The 17,446-nt window shown below is 59.6% G+C and overlaps 1 protein-coding gene across 1 annotated transcript; it reads right to left on the reverse strand.

Moving 5' to 3' along the window:
* Window positions 1–6,898: 6,898 nt before the first annotated feature.
* BCAM (basal cell adhesion molecule (Lutheran blood group)) lies at window positions 6,899–16,051 on the reverse strand. Its single transcript, XM_025424711.3, has 15 exons — window positions 15,898–16,051; window positions 14,072–14,193; window positions 13,372–13,600; window positions 13,222–13,292; window positions 12,932–13,028; window positions 12,661–12,843; window positions 12,097–12,233; window positions 11,577–11,733; window positions 9,548–9,663; window positions 9,310–9,451; window positions 9,027–9,163; window positions 8,692–8,836; window positions 8,444–8,588; window positions 7,489–7,606; window positions 6,899–7,386 (listed from the first exon to the last, which is right to left on the reverse strand). The coding sequence occupies exons 1-15, from the start codon at window positions 15,977–15,979 to the stop codon at window positions 7,381–7,383; spliced, it is 1,887 nt and encodes a 628-aa protein (XP_025280496.1). The 5' UTR covers window positions 15,980–16,051; the 3' UTR covers window positions 6,899–7,380.
* Between the last annotated feature and the right edge of the window lie 1,395 nt (window positions 16,052–17,446).

Here is a 17,446-nt window from a genome sequence, read left to right on the forward strand (position 1 = left end):
CCGACCTTGGGCTTCGGCCCCACTGGCTCACGCCTGTCCCGCCCCCTCTGAGATTCCACGCTGGACCTCCCCAGATTCTACTCCCGCCCCGCCCCGCCCCGCCCCGCGCTCTGCCGCCGCCCCCTCCCAGGGTGCTACACCTGCCGCTCCCCGGGATTCGACGTCGCCCCTCCCCTAGGATCCTATCTCCGCCTCTCCCGGCGCTCCAGCCCCGCCCCCTCGGCCCTCCGGGCGGCCTCCCGCGCCCCGCCCCCCGTCCCTGGCTGGCTCGGCGCCGTTCCGCCACGCCCTCCCCGGGCTCCCGGGGTCTCCGCCCCCGAGGCCCCGCCCCCGAGGCCCCGCCCCTGCGGCCCCGCCCCCCGCTCTCCCGGCCGCGGTCCAGCCTCTTCCCGGGAACTCCGTGCAGCCCGGTCTCGGCCCCGCGCGAAGTTCTAGCCCCGCCCCTTCAGCATTAGCTGAGGCCTCGTCGTCACACCTTCGTGAGGCACGTGGGTGCCCCTAGGCCCGCCCCCCTTGGAGCCCCGCCCCCAGGCTGAGACCACCTGCCCCCACCCCGATCCCCGCCACGAGGCTTTCCTGGTTCCCGCCCCCTGGCCCAGGGCCTGTGTCACATCTGGGTGCTCTCGGCTAATCCTGCCTCATTCCAATCTCTGCCTCGGGCTCGGGGCGTCGCTGCCTCGTTCCTGCCCAGATGTCTCTGTCTCATGATCTCTGACTTCGTCCCTTTATTTCTCTATCTCTGGATCCTTCAGTCCTCACGTCTCGGTGTCGCGTTGTGTTTCTGCTCTTTTTGTCTTTCTCCCACCGTCCCGATGTCACTTGGTTCTCGCGTCTCTTTCCATCCCTTTGACTCTGTGTCTGTCTCTCTGAGTGTCTCTGTCGATGTCTCTGTTCTCTGTGCCTCTCCCGCTCCCCGCCTCCCGGGTCCCCTCCGGCATCAGGTCCGCACCTGCTTTTGTCCGCGGCCTCCCGCTAGGGGGCGCCACAGACCGGCCCCCGCGCTCCGCGGGCCCTGCCGGGCTGGGCTAGGGTCCGGCCTCTGGACTCCGACGGTCCCTCCCCTTGTCCTTGTCCCACTTCTCCTATCTTCCCAGCCTCCTCGCGTCTTTGTGTCTCTAGTTCTGACTCGGCCCCTTTGTCTCTCCCCGGCGGCGCCTGCTCCTCCCCACCCCCACCTACCTCTTCACATTCCTAGGGCTGACGGGGGGAGCTGGTGAGGCCGCCCAGTGTGTTGGGGTGAGGGCGGGAAGCGGGCGGCTGGGGGGGGCGGGGATGCCACTGAGCGCCTGAAGTCCCTCCGTTCCAGTTCCTCCGGGGCGAGGGGGCGAGGGTGCCGATCAACCCGCGGCAGACGCTTGAGAGGGTCTCGCCCCAGCCAGAGGACCGCCCTCCCCCATGGCCCTCCCTTCCCACTCACCGCACACCTGAGCTTTCCTCCCCACAGGGCAAGGTCTCAGGTGGTAGGGATTCTTACTGGCCTGCCTTCAAGTCTTGGTAATAATACTATTAATAAATATATTTATTTATTGTGTGCCGGGTACACATCTAAATGCACTATAAGTATTTGTCATCAATACCTATAGTGAGATCAATACCCATAAGTATTGATCTCAAATACTTATACCCACCCAGGACCCTATAAGAGAACTGAGGCTCAGAGAGATGGAGTGACTTGGCCCAACAGAGTCACAAAATGGCAAATCTGGGACCAATGTATCTTAGTTTATTCCTCACAGGAATCCAATGGGGGAGGGGCACCTGAGTGGCTCAGTCACTTAAATGTCTGCCTTGGGCTCAGGTCACCATCTCAGCGTCGTCGTCGTGGGCTCAAGCCCCGCATCAGGCTCCCTGCTCAACCAGGGAGTCTGCTTCTCCCTCTCCCTCTACTGCACCGCCTGCTTGTGCTGTCAAATAAACAAACAAATAAAATATTTTAAAAAATAAAAAAGAATCCAATGGAGGAGACATTATGATCCCTTTTCAATGCTGAAAAGTACATTGAGGGTCATTTGCCCCAAGCTACCCAGCAAGAAGGTAGCAAGCAGCGATCTGAACCCAGGCAATCCGAGCTCTTACCCTTTCTACCCTACATGTCTTCCAGATAATGTGTTTTCAGGCTTCCCACAAGCCTGGTATTAGCCCAGTTGGGCAAATAGGTGCATAATAAATGTGATCTCTTTGTTCTTTCCCCAGCCTGGGGCCAGACTAGATGGCCAGCATGTCTGGGTTTCAGTGCCGCTTTGCTACTAATTTGCTTTGTAAAATCGTTGCCTCCCGCCTCCCCTCCCCGCCACACACATACACCCCTTTCTCCCCTGAACAGAATGCCCAGTCCCCAGGGAGATTTCTTCTAGGAAGGCCCCCTAGCACCTGCTCCTTTCTGGGCCCTGTTGGTGAGTGAGCTCAGCCTCCCTGGCTATTTTTCGTGGAGCCCACGAAAGAAGCCCTGGGAGGGTAAGCCGGAGTTTAACGCCCCCTTCACATGAAGAAGGGGACATGCATCTGGCTGTGCACTGCCATGTTTGTTGACAAATGCCTGGGTGGGTCTCATGCCTGAGAAGCCGGCTTTCATTGTAGACAAGCCCCAAGGCACTTCACTGAAGAGCCATAACCACCGGGAGGAACAGGCACAAGGCCAAAGTCTTCCTGACGGTGCTTTGGAGTTGGTGCCAAGTATTTACCTGCCTGGCAACCTATAACCTCTTTTCCTTCTTCCAGCAGTGCCCTCATCCCACCCCACCACCAAATTTCCCTGCACAGAATCCCCTACTGAGAGTCCTTATGGTGGGAGTGAGCCTCTCCCTGTCCTGGCCAATCAGAGTATTTGATCCCCCAACCACCACCAGGATTGGTTCAGGGATGGGGGTGGGACCCATTCCTGTCCAATGGGAATTAGCTCTGGGACTCTCTCTTGATTAAATAGGAAAAGGATACACTCTTTTTTTTTTTTTTTTAAATTTAAGATTTTATTTATCTATTCATGAGAGACACACAGAGAGAGGCAGAGATACAGGCATAGGGAGAAGTAGGCTCCCCACGGGGACCCCGATATAGGACTTACCTGAGCCAAAGGCAGATGCTCAACCACTGAGCCACCCAGGCACCCCAAGATTTTATTTTTTAATTAAACTCTACACCCAACCTATCACCTTGATATCAAGGGTCACATGCTGTGCCGAATGAGCCAGCCAGGGACCCCGGGATACACTCTTTTAATGGGGGTTGCTAAGCTGGTAGGGCGGAAATCTGGCACGAGGGTGACACTTGAGAAAAGAGTGCTTGGAGGACAGCAGAGCTGTGAAATGGAAGAGGAGAGCTTTTTTTTTTTTTTTTTTTTTTTTTAAGATTTTATTTATTTATTCATGAGACACACAAAGAGAGAGAGAGGCAGGCTCCATGCAGGGAGCCTGACATGAGGACTCAATCCTGGATCTCCGGGATCAGGCCCTGGGCTGAAGGCAGGGCTAAACCTCTGAGCCACCTGGGCTGCCCTGACAAGAGCTTTCTAATGAGACTATTTGAACTCCTGGATCCAGCTATGCCTGAAAGTAGTCATCCTAATTATATGAGTGAATAATTTTCCTTTTCACTTACACAAATTTTTTTTACTATCCGTCCCCCACCCCCGCTTTTTTCTTTTTCTTTCTTTCTTTCTTTCTTTCTTTTTTTTTTTTTTTTTTTTTGTCATTTGCAACCAAAGTCATGGAATCTATAAGAGTCCAGAAGAGGCACAGATTCTTGTAAAGTTCCCAGGGCAGGGAAAGGAGAGTGAAAACTTTTCAGAATCCTTCAAGATGTCCAGGCTTGGAAGGACAGGTGAGCTTTGTGACAATGGGGGAGGACATTCTGGGAATAGTAAAGTCATGAAGGCATCAGGCAGGGGCATGTGTGAGGGGGGAGCAGTGGGTTGTGAGTGAGAGGCAACACTGTAGGTCCCAAATGGCAGGTGAAGTGTGGCTCATGCTCTTGAGAGCAACAGGGAGCCACAGAAGGTTGATAAACAAGGGTAGTTTACTCCAAACTTGCTTTTACTTCTTGGGGATCCAGAAGTGGGGGATCCCCCATTTCCATTCCCCCAGACCCTTGGCCAAGGTAGGAGGGGTCAGATTGAGAGCACAGGCTACCATCTGTATGCAAATTGCCTGGGATGCCATGCAGAAGAGGGACCTTAAGCAAATGCATGCCCTCCTGGGAGGCAGGCCAGGACCCTCCCCTCATTAACTTGGGGACCAGGTGCTGAGCATAGAGAACCCCTTCCTCCCCGGGGTCCCCCTCCATCCCCTCCCCCAGCCATCTGTTCACTCCCCCTCTAGCTCCCCAGAATCCCCCCTCACTGATGTCTGTTCTTACAGTGGTATCTCTCTCCACCTGATCCCTTCCCTGGACCAAGGGACCCTATTTTGCTTTTCTCTCTGTCCCTCCATTTCCTTGGATGATGATACTACTAATAATAAACATGTACTTGTACTAAAAACATACTCTGTGCCAGGCTTTGTATAAACACTTTCCATGGTTATCTTATCAAATTCTCTCAACGGCTCTCTTGTGTCTGCTGTATTTTTTTTTTTTTTTAATTTTTATTTATTTATGATAGTCACACAGAGAGAGAGAGAGAGGCGCAGAGACACAGGCGGAGGGAGAAGCAGGCTCCATGCACCGGGAGCCCGACGTGGGACTCGATCCCGGGTCTCCAGGATCGCGCCCTGGGCCAAAGGCAGGCGCCAAACCGTTGCGCCACCCAGGGATCCCTGTCTGCTGTATTTTTAAAAAAAGGATAGTCACTTCTGCCGTACAGAAAACAAGAAAGCCACACACATGAGCAGATAGAAGAAACAAAGAATGAGTTTTTAAGAAGTGACCCACGGGGCCTGGTAGACATATTAAGAATGAGGGACACCTGGGTGCTCAGTGGTTGAGTGTCTGCCTGTGGCTCAGGTCATGGTCCCGGGGTCCCGGGATCGAGTCCCACATTGGGCTCCCCGCAGGGAGCCTGCCTCTCCCTCTGCCTCTCTCTGTGTCTCTTAAAAAAGATTTTATTTATTTATTCATGAGAGATATATAGAGAGAGGCAGAGGGAGAGAGGCAGAGACACAGGCAGAGGGAGAAGCAGGCTCCCTGCAGGGAGCCTGACATGGGACTCAATCCTGGGACTCCAGGATCATGCCCTGGGCTGAAGGCGGCACTAAACCGCTGAGCCACAGGGGCTGCCCCCTAAATAAAAATCTTAAAACAAAAAGGATGTATTAAGAATGATTTAAACATAGGTGGGAAGGATGAAAGGAACGAGTAAGCCCCATGTGTCCATGTGTCAGCGAGGGGGCTCCCTGCTGGTGACTCCAGCTCTGTTCCCGGAGTCCTGTGCCCAAGCCATGTAGGTAAAAGCCGTGGCTGCCAAGCACGTTTTCAGACCTATAGTGTGGCCAGGAGCATTTGCCCTCACGTGGGTCTGGCACCTCGAGGGTTCAAAAGCCACTGGTTCACCCTCCTCTGTGGGCATCAGAGCCACACCATGCTGAGACAGGACTCGGGAGCCATGTGTACCCCAAAACTCAGGTGGTGGGGACCTTGATCACTTGACCTAGGTGTGTTAACCCCTCCAACTCTTTTCTCTGGCTTCTCTCATGTGTTTTAAACTGATTCAATGGGGGCGCTTGGGTGGCTCGGTCCCTTGAGCATCAGCCTTCAGCTCAGGCCATGATCCCAGCATCCTGGGACCCAGCCTGCATCATGGGGCTCCCTGCTCAGCGGGGAGCCTGCTTCTCCCTCTCCCTGCCACTGCCCCTGCTTGTGCTCTCTCTTTATATCAAATAAATAGATAAAACCTTAAAATAAAAAAAAAATAATTCAATAAACAGTGGGATTTGAGTATCTTTTTTAATTTTTTTTTGAGTATCTTAATTAGTCCGGTGAACTCTTCTGCTCCAGGGACCCTGGGCATGCTGCCTAGTCCCCCTACCAGGCAGCTCCTATAGCAGCTCACCACTTTCCGGGGGGTAACAGATCCCACTTTGTCCATTTTGTGGATGAGCACACCGAGGACAGAGAAGCAGAGTCACTTGCCAGAGACCCGAGGTCTGAGCAGAGACCTCCAGGTGCACGTGTGCCTTACGCAGCCCTTCGCTGCCCAAGAGTGGTTGGGCTCAGGGAGGTGGCCACCATTTGGCCAAAGTCACACTTGCCTCCCCTCCCACCACCTTCCCCCTGCTTCTCAGCTGCTTTCAACCTTTTTTCTTTCCCTTGCTGACTGTAACGATCTTTGAGTCCCAGTTGTGTTTCTCTTTGTCCCAATTTCTCTGTCCCTGCCTCACTCTCCCCAAATCTGTATCTGACTCTAGCTAGGGCTCTCCCATCTCTGAGCTTCTGCAGTCCATCCCCCCATCTCCCCATCTTTCCATCCCTCTCTCAAGTCGCTCTTCCTTGACCTCAGTAAGTCTCTCTAACTGGCCTCACTGTTTCTACTGTCTTGCTTTTCCACCCCGAAACCCTTTTGCGGGTTCCTCCAAGCCACCCCTCCTTCCCTAGGGAATCGTCAGTGGCAGGCACCATGCCTTTCTCAGAGGGAGCGGCTCCATCCCTAATTCCATCCACTCCGCAGCTCACAGAAAGCTTTCCTTCTGGCCTGCAGCTTCAATTCCCTCTTGGGCTCTGCAAGAGAGGCTGAGAATTTTACTTAAGGGAACAGCACCCCCACCCCCACCCCAGCACGCACTGGTTCTCACCACCCTCTGGACCTTGGCACCTCTCTCTTCCACCCTTGGCCAGCTGAGTCTCTCTCTGCTCTCTCTTATTTATTTCTCTATGACATCAGACTTCTCCCAGGTCTTGCAGGGGGGGATGGGAGCATCACCTGCACCCCCTTCTCTCATCCTCCGGAGGAGGCTCTGGCCACAGCATGGTGTGATGTGACAGACAGCTTTTATTCTAGACTCCAGTGTCCACAGATGATGGGGTGGAGGTGGGGGCAGGGATGGGGATCCAGTGTCAGACTATGCAATAGGACGTCAGGTGGGGCAGGGGACCAGCAATGCAGGCAGGAGGTAAAAAATCGCCCTGGCCCGCCGACCCTCAGAGCCTTGGAGCCTCGGAGCCTCGGAGCCTCGTCCTGTCCCGGGCCAGGCCCTGGGCTTGGGTCCAGGAGCTATTCTGGGGCCTGAGAGTCACATTCCCTGGAGGAAGGTCCCCTCCTACCCACCCTCCCTCCCTCCCTCCCCGCAGCAGTGGCTGCTCTAGGTCCCTGCCCAAGCCTGCAGAGGAAGGAAGGGAAGGGAGGGCCCAGAGGGAAGAGGGAAGGTGGGGGCGGCAGCCGTGTGAAGAGGGCTGGTTATCTGATGCTGATTCTTTGATGTCAGGTCCAGTAGAGCCTCTTGGAGGTCCTCAGGCTCAGCACTGGGAGAAGATGGAGAGGTCAGTCTGTGGCTGTGCCCCCAGAGGCTGTCCTGCCCCCACCCCCCAGTCCCACCACCATGGGGTGACAGGGCCCTTACCCACCTCATCTCCAAAGCCCCCGCTGCCATGCCTGGCTCCTCCAGAGGCACCTCCCATAAGAAGGCCCGTCTGCTCAGGCCGCTCTGACCCTGAGTGGCTCAGCTCTGGCTCCCCAGCTGGCCTAGGGAGGGGAAGCAGTATGTTGAAGGAAGTCATGCCTGGGGAAGGGACTGGGGATGGGGTTGTTTGGGATGAGGATGGCCTTGGGGGATGTGGTGGGAGTGGTGATGGCATGGGGTGAGGGATGGGTGGGTCGGATGCTGTGGGAGTTGGAGATGGGGACTTAGTTGGGGGTCAGCTCCAGGGATAGTGGGTGGAGGAGGGGAGGGTGGCCACGTGATCAGGCTCGGAGAGGTTAGATGGAGACAACGGGACTGGAGTTGGGAATCGGAATGAGATGGGGATGGAGGGGTCCTGGGGCTGGGGTTGCAGTTGAGGGAGACACCGGGGTTCAGGAAGAGCTTAGGGGTGTGTTTGGGATTGGTGTTGAGGATAGAGATATGGTCAGGGTTGGAGAGGTTGGATGCAGACAGGTCTGAGGCGGGCTATAAACTGGAGTTGGGGTTGGGGACGAGGATGAGATTGGGGTTACAGAGGAGACCGGAACTGCAGATGGGGTGCAGATGGGCCTGGGGATGGGGTCTGGGGATGGTTATGGGCTGGGTGGGGTGGTTGGGGATGAGGGTGGCTATGGACCAGGTTTGAGGTTGGAGATGGGACTGCATTTCATTCGGCGATGGGGTTGGGGCTGGGATGTATTTGGGTTTGGGGCTGAGGATGGGATGCAGTCGGGGTTGGGCTTGGGGCTGGGGATGTGTCTGGGTTTGGGGTTGGGGACAGGAAGCAGTTGGGGTTGGTCATGGGCTAGGCTTAGGGCTGAGGTTGGAGGTGAAGTCAGAGTTGGGGGTAGGGGTGGAGGGGCCTATGGAGGTCAATTTCAAGGTTGCAGGCCACTCACGGAGTCCCCTTCTCCCCCCGCCGGCAGCAGCCAGGGCGACCCTTGCGTCTCATGCAATAGAAGGCAGCAACCACGAGGAGCAGGAGGCCCACGCTGACGGCCACGGCCATGACAGCCACTCCGGCCTGGGCGGTCTGGGGGGTCACTGCAGGGACAGGATGGAGGGACAGGATGGAGGAGGAGGGGTCAGCCAGCAGCGCCCCATCTGCTCCACGCCAGGCTCCTCTCCCAGCCCTGCAGCTCCTCACCAGAGCCGAAGTGGAAGACGTGCTGCTTCTTCCCGTGGGGGTTGGAGGCCTCGCAGGAAACACCGTCTCGGCTCAGGGCACTGGTCACTTTCAGGGTCAGGGAGCTGCTCACCCAGCCCTGTCCTTGGAGGGCCGGCTCTGCTGGCTGTGGAGGCTTGGGTTAGCCCCCGCCCATGGGATCACGGGCTGGGGTGAGGGCTGAGGTGAAGGCACCCAGTCCCCCAGGAGGCGGAGGGGCACAATTCTCAGATCAGTGAGGGGGCAGGGTCCCCGAAGGGGCTTTGGGAAGGGGGCTGGGTCCCACAGGGCTCAGGGTGGAGAGGACTGTCCCTTACACTGCCGCCCAATTGGCTCCAACTGAGTTTGGGCTCCGGGTAACCGCGGGCAGAGCAGACCAGCCTGACTTCTTCTCCTTCCATCCAGCTGCCCTCTGTCTTGGGCTGAGTCTCTTCTGCCCTCAATTGAGGTGGCCCTGAAGGTGGTGGGGAAGGAAGAGGAGGAGGTACATCGGAGAAGGGGAAGCAGGGGGAGGGAAAGAGGAATAGCAGGCGGAGGGGCCAGCCATTTGTCCCGGCGCCCCACCCCACTGTCCCCATCCAGACCTGCCCCAGCCCGAACCTTGGACCAGCAGCCTGAAGCTCTGGGTGCGGCTGAGGAGGGGGACGGTGGGCATGGAGGCCTCACAGATGTAGGTGCCCGCGGCGTCGAAGGTGATGGAGCTCAGCGAGAGTGTGGGGCCGGTCCCCAGCGGGACGGAGTCCTGGCAGGGAGAGGAGGGCGAGGCAGGGCGGGTGTGAGGGTGGGGTGGAGGGAAGGGAGCCAGTTCCAGGGGCTCGGGGACCCCTTTTCTTCTCACCTTGGTCCAGCGCAGGGCAGGGGTGGGCAGACCTTGCACGGAGCAGTTCACAGCTGTGCTGTTGCCCAGGTGTAAGGAAAGCTCCTCCCCGGTGCTGAGCTCAAGGGGGTCCAGGTCTGGAGAGGGGTACAGACTGTCACCTTCCCCGGACCCTCACCCATGTGGTTAGGGGCTCTCCAGGGCTGTTGGGGTGCAGATGTGAATGCACAACCGTAAGCAGAGCATGTCAGTGTTCCTCCTCGTTCTCCCCGCCCCCAAGAACTTTCCATGCTCCCATCCCAGCCAAGTCTTGAGCCCAAATCTAACTCAAAACGCATAGCCCACTTAACCATGTTCCTCCAGGGCGGCTGTCTGGGCCCACAGGTCCCGGGAGGGGTGAGGTGTTCCTTCACTGACTTACCACCCAAACCCCACTACCCAGCCTTTCATCCAGCTTTGTCTGCTCTGTCTCCGAACCAGACCGTCCCACTTTTCTCTGACCTCCAGGACCAACTGCCTTGACCCCTGCAGCCACCTCCCCACTGGTCTCCCTACTGGCCAGGGTTCTCGACCCCTCCAGTCTATCCCCCCGCCCTACCTCCGAGCTGCCAAAGGGATCTTTTCAAAACACACCCTGGTCAGTTCTGCCCTTGTGCAAAATCTCACAGGGGTTCCCTAATAACCTTGGCCCAGAGGCCAGAGTCCTTGACGGAGCCTAGAGGATCCTGTCTGGTCTCACCTCTGCCTACCTCCTCAACCTCACCTCTCATCCCCCCACCTTTTATCCTGAGCTCCAGCTACCCTACTCTCTTGCCGTGTTTCTCCAGTATGCCATGCTGGGTTCTGCCTCAGGGCCTTTGCACTTGCTGATCCCTCTTCCTCAAAGCTCCTCTTCAGGCTCTTCGTATTTCTGATTCCATTCTTTGGTGTCCTACCCAAATGGCCCCTTCTCAGAGGGGCCTCTCTGCCCCACCCCCATTATGGACACTCATATTTCCCCTCCAGGACTAAAGGATCTATTCTCCCAGCTGTTGAGAAGGATGTCAGCTGTCAGCCCTCAGCTGTCAGCCTTCTCTGGGAACTGCCTCAGCTGCAGAGAGCCCCTCGCTCAAGGTCATGTCCCCTTTCTCAGGCAGCCCACATGCAATGACTGGTTGATGTGGGGCATAAAGCCCAGCCCCTTGCCCCAACTGGGGACGAATAGGAGAGGCCATCCCAGCGTCTCAGTGCCCTGTCTTCTGCCTCTACCCAATCCTATCTCCTTCCCCTTCCCAGCCTCCGTAGATGATCTCAAGGCCCTTCCCCCCAAACTTCCTGCCTACAGATCTCCGAATCAGAATTGGCTTCCCGGGATGGATGAGACATCCTCCGATCTAAAATAGTCCCCGCTCTACTCGCCAATCCCGTCAGTCTGGGATAGGCCCTATAGATGCTCCATCACTACTCAAAGCCTCCTGTCTCCCCTACTGGACTCTGCGAAGGTGGGGGCTGTGCCGCCTAATTCAAGATGCCTCCCCAGCACCAGCCACAGGGTCTAGCCCCAGGAAAGCAGGCAGAGGAGTGCCAAGGAGGAACAGCCTTTGCGTGGGGCTCGGGGGCAAGCAGACTGGAAAGGTTTTCTAGAAGGCCCGGACCCTGGAGACTGGCTAAAAGTGGATGATAGAAAGCAAGGGAGTTAACCTAGGAATGAGAGGAGCTTGGCTGGGATGAGGAGAAGGTCTTGGTGGGGAGGAGAGTCAGCCAGAGGTGAAGCCAGCCAGGTGGGTCTTGAAGGCCGGGGTGGATCATGTGGCCTTTTTCCCCAGGGCGCTGGGGAGCCATGGCAGGTTCAGAGCAGGGGAGGCCAGGTTTGTGCTTTGGAATGAGCTCTCTGGCTGCCTTGTGTGGGAGACTGGAGAGGGCGGGAGCAGGCACCTGGGGGTGGAGGGGCCATCTGGACCAAGAAGGACCACAGAAATGGAGAGAAAGGGTTGGCGGCAGGGCTGCGGGGGTGAGGGCAAGGGGGCCGCTGGTGCCAGGGCCCCCCTGCCCGTTCTCCCGGGACGCTCACAGGCCACGCGCAGCTCCAGGGTTTTGGAGAGCTCCGCATCATCAGCAGCATCGTAGTCCTCCACCCTGCAGCCGTAGGTCCCGCTCTGGCCCCGCTGAACCCCCTCCAGGGTCAAGTTCCCCTCAAGATTTGTTTTCAGCACGTCCTCCTGCTTGTCCTGGGTGACCAGGGATGAGGAACCCGGCTCAGGAGCTGCCCTGGTCCCACGGGGTCAGGCTGGGCTGGGGCCACCCGGGTCAGAGTCAGGCATCTTGTAGGTCGGGGTCACCAAGTTAGCATCATCCTAGCTCAGAGCCCCCTCGAGTAACAGGGCAGAGGTCCTGCTAGGCCAGGGGTCAGGTATCACGCTAAGTTAGGACTCTCTCAAATCAGGGCTCAGAGGTCCCGTTAGCTCCTGGGTCACCAGTATAGTCGCCTTGCTAAGCCAGGGGCCACCCAGGTGAAAGGTCAGGAGTTGGTGGAGGCCAATGTCACAGAGGTCAGGGGCCGGGACTGCCAAAGGAACGATGGGGTGAGTCACCTGAAGGCGGAAAAATGTGTATTCTGGACTGGGGCTGCCGTCCCCCCGGCAAAACAGCTGGACAGAGTCACCCTCGCGCACCCAGCCCTCGGTGGTAGACGGGCTGCCCACCCAGAACTGCACACGCTCCGTGGGATCTAAGGGAAAGCACAAGAGGGAGCAGGTCAGGGCAGACTCATGATCATGGTCAAGGGTAGGTCAGATCAAGGGTAAAAGGCAGAGCTGGGTTCGGGGAAAGAGATCAGTGCCACAGCAAAGGGGAAGGCTAGGGTTGGCCAAAGGACAGAGGTCCCATCTTTCACAGCTCAGATTCACACTTATTCTGAGATCAGAGGTCAGAGGTTGAGCTGTGCTGAGAGTACAGGTCAAGGGTCAGAGGTCAGCAGGGTGACTGGTCACTGTGAGATTCCAGGGCCCAATGTGGTGTGAGAGCATGTGGAGCGTGTTTAGTGGGGAAACTCCATGGGGTTCAGAACACTGGGGGGAGGGTCAGGAGTCAGGGCGAGGCCACCGGACAGCTTGGAGGGTCGGAGGTCGGGGCGGTGGGGACCAGCAGGGACTCACAGTGCAGGGTGAGGTGGAAGGCCGGGCTGTCCAGGCGGCCGTGCTGGCCCGTGGGCAGGTGGTAACGGACCGAGCAGTGGAAGCTGGCATCCCGGTCGGCCTTGTGGAGCCGCAGGTAGAGGGTGCTGGTGAGAGACTGCAGGCCCGAGGCCTCCCGGACGGTGCGGATGGTCATGTAGCCCTCTGGGAGACGGGGGGAGGCCAGGCGGTCAGCCTGCCGGGCCACCGCCTGGCTGCATCCCACGCCGAGCTGGGGTCCTGCGCCGCTCACCTGTGTTCACCTCCAAGGGCACCTCTAGCGGCTGCCCGTTCCGATACCACGTGATCTGGGGGGCCGGGTTCCCATTGCGGCTGTTGCAGGTGGCGATCTGAGGTGGACACAGGTGTGGCTGTGGGCTCTGACGCAGGACCCGAAGCCTGGGCCCCTCTTTCCTCAGGACTTCTCACTCAGATACAGCAGTCCGGGCCCCCCAGGATGCTGGAGTGCAAACCTCCCGGCCCCCTCGTCCCCACCCCCGCCCCCATGCAGGACCCTGGGATCAAGGTCCGGCCCCGAGGTACCTCCTGGGCAGAGTCATCCACCACAGACAGGATCCCTCTGTTGGGGGAGACCTCCGTGGCCTCTGGTTTTGCTGTGGGGGAGACGGGGAGTCAGGAGCCCCTCTCCCGGGCTCCCCCCTGCCCTCCCCTGCCGAGGTGCCCCGCACTCACCGAACATTTGGAGCCGCGTGGTGGCCTCGGCGGTGCCCGCCGCGCCCGCCCTCACCACGCACACGTAGTTCTGCTCATCACCCACCTGCGCCTCCGTCAGCACCAGGCGGCCGCGCGAGTCCAGCTGGTACGGGGGGCTGCGGCCCCGGGAGTCGAGCACCCGACCCTGCAGCTCGGAGCCCTGCAGCTCGGCCGAGGCCAGGCGGTGGCGGACCCCAGAGCGGTCTGCCTGTGGGCGGGGAGGGCCTCAGCTCCGGGCTGCCTGGCCTGCCCACCGCTGTCCCTTTGTGCCCCTCCCCTGACCACCACCTCTCTGATTGTCACCTCCCTCTGGTCTGTGTGGCAGGGGTTTCCTCTCCCTAAGGGTCCCTCATTCTCCACCCTGCTCTGCTCCCGTCTCTCCTCCTCACGCACCCTGTCCCTTGGTCTCTTATCTCCTGGCTATGTCTATCTCTGAACGTTCTCTCTCCGAAGGGGGCCTCCTCCTTCCAGTCTCAGCTGTGTTCAGATACCCGGGGACCTTGGAGAGTCCTTCCCCCTGGCTGGGCCTCAACTCCCCCACCTGTACAAGGGAAAGGCAGTGGGATGCAGCTCTTCGGTCCTTTGGGGCGCTGATGAGGGAATGAATATTTGCAGCCCCTGCGGCACCCTGACTCCCAGCTCCCTGGCCATCCTCTGGCCCCCAGCCTGAGGCACTCACCAGGAACCATTCCAGCACAAAATGGTCGTGGGTCCCCAAGGGGGTGCAGTTCAGGGCGACGGGCTCCCCCTTCATCACCTCCACCAGGGAGGGCACAGACAAGCGCACCTCAGCTTGGGCACCTGCAGGAGAGCCATTGAGCTCTCTCTGCCTCTGAGCCCCTCCTCCCCCACACCCAGGGGTCCAGACCCCCAGCCCCTCCTCCCTCAGACCCAGGAGTCCGGGCCCCCAGCCCCTCCTCCCTCAGACCCAGGGGTCCAGACCCCCAGCACCTCCTCCCTCCATTTCTCCTGTCTGCATCTCTGAGCTTACAAACCCATCAGCATTTCTCTCCATCTCTCTCTTCACAGAACTAAGGGCTCCTCCCCCCCTGGGCCACACAGGGCCCTCTGTCCAATCCTCCTGGGGGGTAAAACTGCACCTGTCCTTGTTCTTCCCACCAGGCCAGCCGCCCCTCCAGGGCAGTGCCAGTACTGGCTCATCCCTTGGCCTCCAGCACCCTGCGCAGGGCCTGGCACAGGGCCAGAGACAGCTGTCTCTCCATCTCTGCCTGTGTGTCTCTCACTCTGGGTTTCCATCTCTGGTCCAGTCCCTGCCTCTCCAGCAGCCTGGCACTGCCTCCATCTCTCTCAGCCCCTGGGTCCCTCGTCACGAGTCAGGGGGCTGGGGCTGGGGCTGGGCCTGCAGCTGAGGTAGGATGGGTGTGTGGGGGCGGTCAGGGGGGACAGGGCTGGGCAGGTTTCAGGAATGTGGGAGGGACAGGCTGGCCCAGACTTGCCCGGCCTGGCGCCAGAGCCCCCTACCCGCCCCCTGGCCCCTCAGCCTCTTTGATGGAGCAAGGAAGCGGGTGAGGTGCATTCCCTCGGAGTAGAAGAGGGGCGAGGCCCAGGATTCTGGGTCCGGAGGCATAAGAGAGCTGAGGGGGCCTGGACTCCCATCCTAGGATCCTGGCAGATACAGCTGTTCCAATAGGGGAAACCATGCTCTCTCACCCTCTGGGCTGGCATCCTGGCATCAGCGCTCACTTCTTAGAACCTCCCTTCCCTTCCCTTCCCCGCCCAGCTTGACCCAGCCCTGCCCCTGGGGACCCACTATTTGCCATGCTTGTGCCGGGGGCCTGGATTCCCAGGCACCCACCTCTGGCCCAGGCGGGTCCCAGGAGAGGGGGTGTGGGGCCAGACTGGTGCCTGGGGTTCGTCTGAGCAACGACAGGAGGACAGATGGAGAGATCTCTGCCCTCCGTTGCCAGCCCCTGGGCCTCCTCCCCTCCGCCGCCACACAGGTGTGTGGATTTGTCTGGGGCCCCAGGCAGGCGGCCCTGGCACTGGCCCTCGGAAACACTTTCCCCACGGCCGCTGCCTAGGGAGCTGGGTTCTTTAGAGCCTGGGCTCAGAAACCAGGTTGGGGGAACCCTCCAAAGCATGTGACTCGCTCGGTTCTAGCCACAGGGTCCCTGACCCTTGCAGAGCTTGGGAACCTTTGGGGGGAAACCTGGGGGTTTGCGTCTCCTGTGTCTTGGGGGAAGCCACTGGAGGCCTGGACCCCCGGGTCTGAGGGAGCAGGAGCCCCGGGACCCAGATTCCGGGGGCCGAGGGCGGAGGGGGCTGATTCCCAGGTGCTGTCTAATCCACCGCTGTGGGATGCCCAGCCCCTTGTCTGGCTGTCCCCAGGCCCCGCATCGGGAGGGGTGTCCCCCACGCCCCCGTCTCCCTCTCCCTCGGGGTCCCCGGGTTTGGCCTCCTGGGGTCCATGGAAGCCCCTTCCCCGTTCCTTTCCCGGGGTCCCCAGCGCCCCCCCCAGCGCCCTGCCCCCTGCCCGGGCCATACCTGGGTGCGCCCCCAGCAGGAGCGCGAGCACCAGGAGCCGCGGGGCCCTGCGCGCCCGGGCCCGGCCGTCCCGGGGCTCCATGTTCGCGGCGGCGGCGGCGACTGCCCGGGCTGCAGCTCGGCGGCCCCGGGGCTGGGAGCGACCAGGCCCCGCCCCTGGCAGCCCCGCCCCGCCCCGCCCCGCCCTCCGGCCCCCCGCCTCCCCCCAAACCCGGGCGCCCCGCCAGGACCTCCCACTGCCCGGAGTGGACCTCCCAGCGCACGGCCCGGAGCGGGGCTCCCTCTGCCCCCGAGCGGGCTGCCCGGTGCCCGCGGGGGTGGCCTGACCGACCAGTCTGACCAGTGTCCTGAGCTGGGACCTCAGCACTCCGCCCTGGACCCTCTCCCCCTCATTCTGCCCGGGGACCCTTAGGGCACGCACTGGCCTCTCCCAGTGTAACCGGTGGTTCTCGGCATGACCAGTGGCTTGCACTGTCCTCTCCCAGTACAACCAGTGGTGGCCAGCTTGATCGGTGGCCTGGAACAGCTTCTCCCAGTATGCCTTGTGAGGCCCTCCCCTGTAGCCAGTGCTCTCGACTGCTTTCCTGTCTGCCCAGTGGCCTGGAACCCATCATTCCAATCTCTTAAATTTAATGGTCTTCAAACCTCAGTTCAGCCTTGGACTCTGTGATGAGGGTGGGGGGTGGGGAGCGCGGTGGGGTGCTCTTTCCTAGACTCTCCTCCCTAGAGCCCTCCCTCTCTTACCCTCATCCAGGGAATCCCAGGAATGCCACCCCCCTTCCTCCCTTCCTCTCCCCTTCACACCCTCCCAACCTTGGGGGGGAGGGGAGGAGACTCAGGCTGGAGGGAGCAGGTGAGTGGGGGAGGGGAGCAGGCTAGGGCACCTGAGGGGCGTGGGGAGGAGCAGAGCCAAGGGTCAGAAGGAAGGGTCACAGGTCAGATAGGTCAGATGAGGAGGGGGCTCACAGATCTGACGGCTCAGGCTTCTCACCAGCCAGGTCTGACTAGGACAAAATCCCCTGGGGAGGGGGGGATATGTCACCGGTTATAGGGAGTAGCTAGCCCTGGACACTGGCCAGAACAGGGGTCACTGTTGGGCTTTGCCCATCAGACACAGAAGGAAGGCTTAGATCACAGGTCAGCTTGGGAGTTATTGTTAGACCGGTCAAGGCTACTTTATTCCTCGGTGATACAGGAAAGCAACTGTTCTACTGGGAGAGGAGACCTTTTAGTATTAGCCGCACCATCACCTCCTCCAGGATGCCTTCCCTGCTCCCCCCGCTAGGTCAAGCGCCCCCTCTAGGGTCCCACAACCCCCTGAACTCCCCCCACCCAGTCCTGTACATTCTGGGCCATCCTATCTGGGGATTAATCTGTCCCCCCACTAGACTGTGGCTCCATGCGGGCAGAGCTGGCAGTGTCTCTGTTGGTCACTGCTGTGTCCCCAGCAGAAGGCCAGACACAGAGCAGGTGCTCAGGGAAGGTTTGCAGGGCTCAAGAGTCAGGAGCCCCCAGGCTCACTGGATCATCGCAGGACACGTGATACAAA

Source organism: Canis lupus, chromosome 1 (genome assembly GCF_003254725.2).
Source record: "Canis lupus dingo isolate Sandy chromosome 1, ASM325472v2, whole genome shotgun sequence".
NCBI lineage: Eukaryota > Metazoa > Chordata > Mammalia > Carnivora > Canidae > Canis > Canis lupus.